At 40.0% G+C, this 8,191-nt stretch overlaps 1 protein-coding gene across 1 annotated transcript; it reads left to right on the forward strand.

The window, feature by feature from the left end:
• Positions 1-2,389: 2,389 nt before the first annotated feature.
• LOC146692969 (uncharacterized) lies at positions 2,390-7,192 on the forward strand. The gene is made up of 3 exons (XM_085433271.1): positions 2,390-4,348; positions 4,962-6,214; positions 6,573-7,192. The coding sequence occupies exons 1-3, from the start codon at positions 3,995-3,997 to the stop codon at positions 7,015-7,017; spliced, it is 2,052 nt and encodes a 683-aa protein (XP_085289397.1). The 5' UTR covers positions 2,390-3,994; the 3' UTR covers positions 7,018-7,192.
• Positions 7,193-8,191: the final 999 nt, after the last annotated feature.

An 8,191-nucleotide genomic window follows, 5' to 3' on the forward strand; every position in this document is an offset into this window, starting at 1 on the left:
TTTCTGGTGTGTACTTGCGTTGATACTCAGACAACAGCTCGTCTTTCTGTTTGTGCTGGAAGATTCAGGCAAACACATATTACATATATAGATTGTTATATGACACAGTTTCACATTTAGTGCTCTATGATAATGATAAGGTCCAGTTTAATGGTATTGCTAGTGTCTAATGAAATGAACACGTGATTTTCAGATCCAGCAAAGTGAATATTTTTCACTGTGGATAAATTACATGGAAACGTTTAATGAGTCATCAGCTATTTCACTACAAAGATGATGTGATTAAAGGTTCTCATACATGCAGGTCAGAAGTTTTGCTCCATCCTGGATGTTAAATGCTGATCAATGTTTACACATATCTGCACATTTCTAACAGCTCATTTCACAGGTCATCAGTCTCCTGACTGCATATGCAGAGTTTTATCATCACGTGTTCATGGCAGACAAACATAATTATGAATTCTTGTTTTAGTTCCATTCAGTCACTCAACATCAGGTGTCTGCTTGTCCTGAGCTGTGAGAACTACAGTGAGTTGCTTTCCTCTTTAGCTTAGTATTAATAAACCAGGTCGTAGGTGGGCACCTGCATCAAGGAGTCAAGAAGCATATTTTATTGTTTAATGGTGAAAACAATGGATTGTTGTTCATTTGTTTAATGGAAAGACTGAAAGTGCGGCCTGGTGTTGACTTACACTTATTCAAAGTGATGAAGTACCAACAGATACTAAAAGTCACAGCCTGAAACACGTCAACTGCTTTATTATTTCTAGTTATAAATAAACTGTCAGTTTATGGCCCCTGTGGCTCGATCAGGCCCTTCCGGGATGTGGAGATATTTATTATTTACTATAACTTGTGCTTATGTTGGTTTTTGCTGTGGTTTCGCTACTGTGTTTTTCTCTTTTTGCTTGTTTTTATTTTTCCAGCAGGTGATCAAACAGATTTTTAGTGTCTTCTCTCTCTGTGTCTCTCTTCTCCTATTTTTTTGCTTTCCATCTCCTTCTGTTGAGCATCTTCCCAACTTCTCTTCATCTTTCTCTTTCCCATCCCCAGTCCTGTCCGTTCTGATTGTAATAATTTCAAGGTAAAGAAAAGAAAGAAATAATAAAGAGCTAATACACTTTGACAATCAAGTGGACCAGTGTGGCAAAAGCTGTAATGATCCATTTGGGAAAATAAATCTGTTGGACTGGTAAACTAATATACTATAGTAATACGGTATGAAAAATGGCAAACATGAGAATTCTGTGTGTTTTCCTTCTTATCTGCAGATTAACAGTCCACAGGTTTGGTGCTCAGACTCTGATTTGTTCCCTGGAGATGGAGGAGAGAGAGGACAGCAAGGTGGAGGAGTGAAGGAGAAGGTGGTGCAGCTCAGTGTCCAATCAGGAGTGAGCATCTCTATATATGTATATAGAATATATATATTTCAAGTTTTTGTTGTTTTTTGTTTTTTAAAGCAAACACTAAAACTGTCACCCAGACCTCTGAAGATAAAGATAACTAATCATAAATAAAGGGAATATTATCATGATGAGGACACTATCAGAGGTAGTTCAGGGAACTGTTATACTTCAGATACCAGAAAAATCGTTTTTCTTTTCTTGTTTTTTTGGCTTAACTTCATGGTAGTCAAAATGAAGAAGAGTGCTAAGTAAGTAAAAGCTGCATGGCAAAACACACACCTTCACTGCAGATGCATGCACAGAAACCAGTATTTTTTGTATCTTAAATATTAAGTAGTGTGTGTACAGTAGTCAATATAATGGGATGTGTCCTAAAGCAGCGAAAGAAGAGTTCTTACAGCATTTTGCAATATTTAGGATTTTATTGAACACTTTTACCTTTCAACATTTGTAACATTAGTGAGTAATGAAGCATTGCAGAATAATCCTGTGTTTTTGATTATTTATTGTACACTACAAGTAAACAACAATAAGTTAAACATCTGTCACATCTGTCAGAAGCTTGGATACATTTACTCCTACAAGGATTTTACTCTTATGAAATGTAAAAAGAACACTGAAATTATATTTTACAGAACACTGAAATTATATTTTAGTTTTTCACATAAAGTTTTGCTTTGCTTACAGAAACTATAACTTTAATCTCAGCCAAACCGATTTACTCAGGAACAAATAAAATACTAAAAAAAAGCCAAACGATAACATTTTTAAGTTATCTAAGTGACCTATATATGTTTAACCTGAGTAGCGAAAGACTGCGGTGGGTTTGAAAACGATTTGCCAGGAGTCCGGTGTTCTCACAGCTCTAGTTAGCCTAGCCCCCGGCTCGCTATCGAGCTAGTGGGTAACAGACGTCTCTGAAAACGTCGGAGCGCTTTTGAAAATATGTGGTGTCTTGATAAACTGAGCAGATATTTGAGGTTTACACAGTTACAGTCTCACCTGAAAATATGTGAAACGTTTATTTTGTGACCCATAAAGAATAATAAGAGTAATATTAAAACTAACTAGCTGCCGCCATTGTTGGAAACTGAGCTGGGCTGCGCTATGAATTCTGGGACAGAGCTGCTTCTTCTTCTTCGGGGTTTAACGGCAGCTGGCATCCTTGTACATGCAGTGCTGCCATCTTCTGTTTCAGTCCGTTATTACACTCTTAAATCCTGCTACTTATTCCTGCGTCTTTTGGGATCTTACAAAGCTTCAAACAACGCGTCGACTTTTGATAGTCAATGTAATCGTGACTCTTCGAGGGGGGGAGAGCCCAAGATGGCGCTCTGAGCAGTCACGTATCGCTGAGCTCTGCGAACCTGGCCTTTTTTAAAATATATATTACACACAGTGAACAGAGACTTTATTTACGCCTACGCAATAGTCATCTTTTACGTCTCATTTTGGTATCTATTTGTGAACCAAAATGAGCAAACCCGAGAAGAGAAAGACCGAATCTAAGAAGTTGCATGCTAACAGTGGCTCCGTTAGCAAGCTTGCTAATGTTAGCCAAGCTGCTCAGTCTTCTCTCGCTACTGAGATGCCCGCCGACACTAAAAATACTCTCATCGACTCCATGCACGACTATTTGGAGGCAGTTTCCGAACCGCTTCAGTATTCACGGATGGAAGAAGAGTTTCCCCCTCTCCCTATCACTCCATGTGCCTCTCCCGCTGGTAAGCTAAGAAAAGTTGCGGATACGGAGACATCTACGGTTCTCTCCCAGCTCTCATCACTTACCATGTTGATTAACTCGAGGTCAGACACTTGAAAAAATGGTGAGTGACAACTCCATAGCCATCTCCGAGATGAAAAAAGCTGTCCAAGAGAACACTGAACATATCACAGCTGTTAAGGAGTCATTTGATGCTGTCTGTGCTGAGTTAAATGATATGAAGAGCAGAGTTGTCAGTGTTGAGGCACAGCTCGAAAAATATAAAGCAATCGCTGAAGCACAGGAAAAGCGCATCTCTCACCTGGAGAGCTATTCACGGCGTTGGAATCTGAAGCTCTACGGTCTGACCGAGAGGGACAAGCAGGACGTGCGGCAGGAGGTAATCAAAGTCTGTAGATCAGTCATACCGGAGATGCAAGATAAATCCCCCGACGTCGTTGACACCGTCCACCGCATCGGTCCCAAGAGGTCCAACAACAACCAACCCAGGGGAATCATCATTCAGTTTACATCCAGGATCTACCGCGATGCTGTCTGGCGCGCTGCTAAGAAGTCCACCTACCTGAAAGGTAGGGTTGCCAACCGTCCCTTAAAATACGGAATCGTCCCGTATTTAGAAACAAAAGTACACGTCCGGTATTGAGCTAATAAGGGACGCACTTTGTCCCGTAATACAGTGAGAATCACAAAAAGTCTATAAATGTTAATGGATTTAACGCTTTGTTTGAAAACATAATTCCCAGCCCCTCTCCTGCTCTGATACCAATGAGCTGACAGCACACTTAGCACGAGTATAACGATTCAGATTACCGCTTATCTAATTGGTCGAGGAAAGGTGTGCGGAGAAGATACCGGAAGACAACAGATGATCAGCATGGCCAACAGAGAGACAAACACTGACACTGCGGCGCGACTCTGGGACGACAGTACACCTTTGAACAACAGTGCTTGTTCCCCTCCTAGAAAGGAAAAAAAAAGGTTGCAAAAATACAGGGAGGAATGGGAAAATGAAAACAACTGGCTGGGAAAAGTGCGCGATAACACGTATAAAGCGCACTGCACATTGTGCCGGCGCACTTTTTCCATTTGCCATGGTGGACTGACTGACGTTAAGCAGCATGCTTCTACTTGTGGGCACATGATGAATATGAGGGGCGTGAAAGAAAGAGGAACCCTTGACCAATTTGTTGTCCACCAGGCCACGGCAGAAGCAGATATGGTATGTAAACATTGTTGTTTTTTTAAACCCTCTGGTTAAGGTTAATATGGGCATGTGCAATGAATATCAGCACTGTGTGGCCAGAAGTTTGATAATATAATTTGTTTTGTGTAATAAACAAGGATAGATGATTACAACGAATAGATGACTAATACATAAAAGTAATACATAGATGAATAATGATGATGAGTTATGATGCGTAATCATGGGAACAAGTGGGTTTACAAACTGGAGCAGCTGATTAGCATTAGAAAAGCTGAAATAATACCTCAACTGAAGCCACAAAGCCCGAATAAATTGACACAGAAGAGACTTCCGTTTCAAGGCAAGGCAGAGATCCTTCCTTCCCACAGTGATTGTGGTCTTCAACAACTCTTTGAAGACTTGATTAGTCTGAGCTGCAACAACACCTAATTTCCCTCTGGGATTAATAAAGTATTACTGAATTGAATATATATAAAGAATACACATTATATTGAAAACATACATATATATGACCATACCCATTTCTTACAAGTTGCATGCGTAATTTATACTTTAAAGTCAGTTGATAAACTACACAAACTATACAGATATACTGTAATATATATATATATATATTTCTATTTTATAGGTGACTGCTGCAGAGGTGACCCATGTCTACCACACTGTAAAGCACGGTTTAAGTTATAACTCGGGTGACTGTGCACTCAAACTGACTGTACGAATGCTGAATGACTCCAGTATTGCCAAAAAGATGTCCTGTGGGAGGACGAAAGCTGAAGCAGTTGTCACAGATGTCCTGTCTCCAAAGGCAATAGAAGAGGTGATCAAAAAATTGAAAAGTGGTGCAACTCCACTCCCATTCTCTCTTCACACTGATGCTTCAAACAAGGGAAATCGGAAGATGTTTCCCTTGGCCTTGCAGTTTTTTACACCAGAGGCTGGAGTTGTCAACAAGATGTTGGATTTTGTTGAAAATCCAGATGAGTCTGCAGAGGGAATAGTAAAAATAATACAAAGCTCTCTTGAAAACGTGGGGCTATCCTTAGATCAGGTTTCTGCATTCAGTGCTGACAATGCAAATGTAAATTATGGCATCCACAACTCAGTCTTCACAAAATTGAAAGAGACCAACAGTGAGATCCTTCGTGGCAACTGCCATGCACATATTGTTCATAACACTGTGAAAAAAGCCCTGGACAAGCTCTCAGTAGATGTGGAAAATATTGTCCTGAAGATATACAGCTTCTTTTCCACCTCTGCCAAAAGGAGAGAGTCCCTGAAAGAGTTCTGTGAATTTTGTGACGTTGAATTCCATGATATCCTGCGCCATGTTGTGACGAGATGGCTGTCACTCAACCCTGCAATCACCCGCCTGCTGCAGAACTGGGACCCGCTGAAGTCATATCTCATCAGCATTGGTGAGGAATGTCCAAGGCGCCTGAAGGAATTGCTGAAGTTGACAGAAGATGCTGCTGGAGTTGAGGGAGAGGCAGACATTGTGGAAGTCTACCTCCTCTTCTGTAATAATGTCATGTGTCTGTTTAAAGAAGTGGTGAAAAAACTGGAGAAGAATGTAACCACGTCTGTTGACCTCTATTCCATCATGGAGTGTTTCCTGACAAGACTTATTCAGAGAAGAGATGATGGGTTCTACGGGTACCTAACAAGACAAAAGCTCCAGCATCTCTCGCCATCTGATGCTGATGGTGCCAGGCAGGAGTTTACAGCCTTCCTAGACACTGCCATCAGTTATGTCTGGAAGTGGTTTGACTTTTCAGAAGAAAACTGGCTTTTCCACCTGCAGCCCCTCTCTCTAGCATCTGGGAAGATTTCCTTTGATGACATGGAGAAGATCATTGAACGGCTTCACCTGGCTGGCAGGTAAGAATAAAACATTTAGCAGTGAAATGATAAACCATGTTTTAATAGTATTGATGGTTAAAAATAAACAAATACAATTGATAGATAACATATATAAATAAAACCATAATCATTAACTTTGTTTGGAGTGTATATACACACGCATGCAATCTTTTATACACTATTTTACAAATTGAAGGAGTTCATATACTTAATATAAGGATGGATAAATACATAATAAATAAACTATACTTATTGTATTGTTTAAATGCTATACAACGTTATAAACATATACAATACATTTTTTCCATTTATTTACCACTGTAAATGTTCTATGTACCACTTAGGATTTAGGTCAACTTCTCATCTCTATTGGCAGGTTAAACATCTCTATGGATGAGCGTTATGAAGAGTGTGTCACTGCAACCAGTCTTCTGAAGCACCTCACCAAAGAACATCAGGAGAAGGAAAAGTGGCAGTCCAAGGGAACAGCAGAGAAGTGGATGGAAATTCTTCAGGCAGCTGACCTCCCCAATATGCAGGCTGTTGTATCCTTTGTACTCAGCATCCCATCTTCCACTGGGTTTGAGGAGAGGATTTTCTCTCTTATGAAGAATAAGTGGACTGATGTGCGGAACAAATGTTCTACTGAATTAATTAGAAGTGAGCTCATTGTCAGTCTAAATTATGATATGTCTTGCTCAGAGTTTTACTCTGCAGTACTGAAAGACAAACAACTCCTAACTGCAGCAAGAGCTCAAAAAAATACAAATGGAAAAAGTAGTCTGTTTCCACATAATGTAGCATTGAGCTTGAGTTCATGAGTTTGTTGTTTTTTTTTAACTTCAACTTTCAGCTACAGTCAAGGCCTTTGTATGGAACGCCAGGACTGCCATAATGAATTAATTAAATACACCATTAAATAATTAATTAAATGTGTCAATAATTAATTAAAATTGGAATTAATTAATTAAATAAATAGTTATGACACATGTAATTAATTAATTATTGACACATTTAATTAATTATTTATGTATTTCACATTTTAATTAATTATTGACACATTTAATTAATTAATTATTGACACATTTAATTAATTATTTAATGATATATTTATTTATTTCATTTTGGCAGTCCTGGCGCCTGGCTCTCATCATGAAATAATTTTATCTGTCAGCCTCACCCGTCAAACTCAGGGGGCGGGGTTAACGCTGCCATGCAGCTTCTCTAACATTTGATTGGTTGCCGTGCAAAGTAAGTCAAAACAGGTCGATCCTAGATAATCGATTGCTTGTGTAGACTTGGGGCAGCCAGGTATCCCAGAATGCAGATCAAATCACAGGCAGCAATGGTGGTGGTGTAGTTTTAAAATACCCCGTTTTTCTGTCACCAGCTACACTTTTAACAGTGTTTTAGCCGCGAATGTCGCGCCGTATGTCTGGTCAGGTTGTCAACATAGAACATGTTTGCAAAAGTGCTCAGATGTTTTCAGAGATTTCACTAGCTCTGCTAACAGTTAGCATGCAGAGTGCACCGAGGGGGTTACGTTAACCGGTTTGTTTACATATTCCACTCTCCGTGTTCCACATGTTGCATTCGCAGATTCTCATTTTCACCGAACGATCGTCTCTTTCCGCCTGGTCTTGTGTCTCTGTGCTTCTGTAACATAAAGAACGAGCTGACATTTTTCTCACGAAACCAGCGATCAGCTCAACAGACCCTCAGTTTACCTGCATGCATCCTCCTCCTCATCTGTCAGCTGTTTAACACCTGCTGCTAATTCAAGAAACACGCCTACGTTACCTGGTGATAGTCACAGTTTAACTGGGCAGCCGGTGCTCGATATAAAGCAATGTCAGCGCATTTTTCTGCACAAGATAAGTAAATATAGTGTTTTCCCCGAGCGCAGAGCTGCTGGAGCTTGTTTCCTTACAGAGCACTTTCTAGGCGAACAGCTTCATCAGCGGCTGATGTCCAATCACCGGCACACAGCTTTGA

The sequence above is a fragment of the Copadichromis virginalis genome, linkage group LG15 (assembly GCF_057382275.1).
Source record: "Copadichromis virginalis isolate Kocher_CV1m ecotype Utaka linkage group LG15, C_Virginalis_male_GT1.1, whole genome shotgun sequence".
Lineage (NCBI taxonomy): Eukaryota > Metazoa > Chordata > Actinopteri > Cichliformes > Cichlidae > Copadichromis > Copadichromis virginalis.

Coding starts and splice junctions, on each gene's coding strand:
- LOC146692969 (XM_085433271.1), top strand. CDS start 3,995: ATGATCAGCATGGCCAACAGAGAGACAAACACTGACACTGCGGCGCGA. Junction 4,349..4,961: donor CCACGGCAGAAGCAGATATG/GTATGTAAACAT, acceptor TCTATTTTATAG/GTGACTGCTGCAGAGGTGAC. Junction 6,215..6,572: donor CGGCTTCACCTGGCTGGCAG/GTAAGAATAAAA, acceptor CTCTATTGGCAG/GTTAAACATCTCTATGGATG.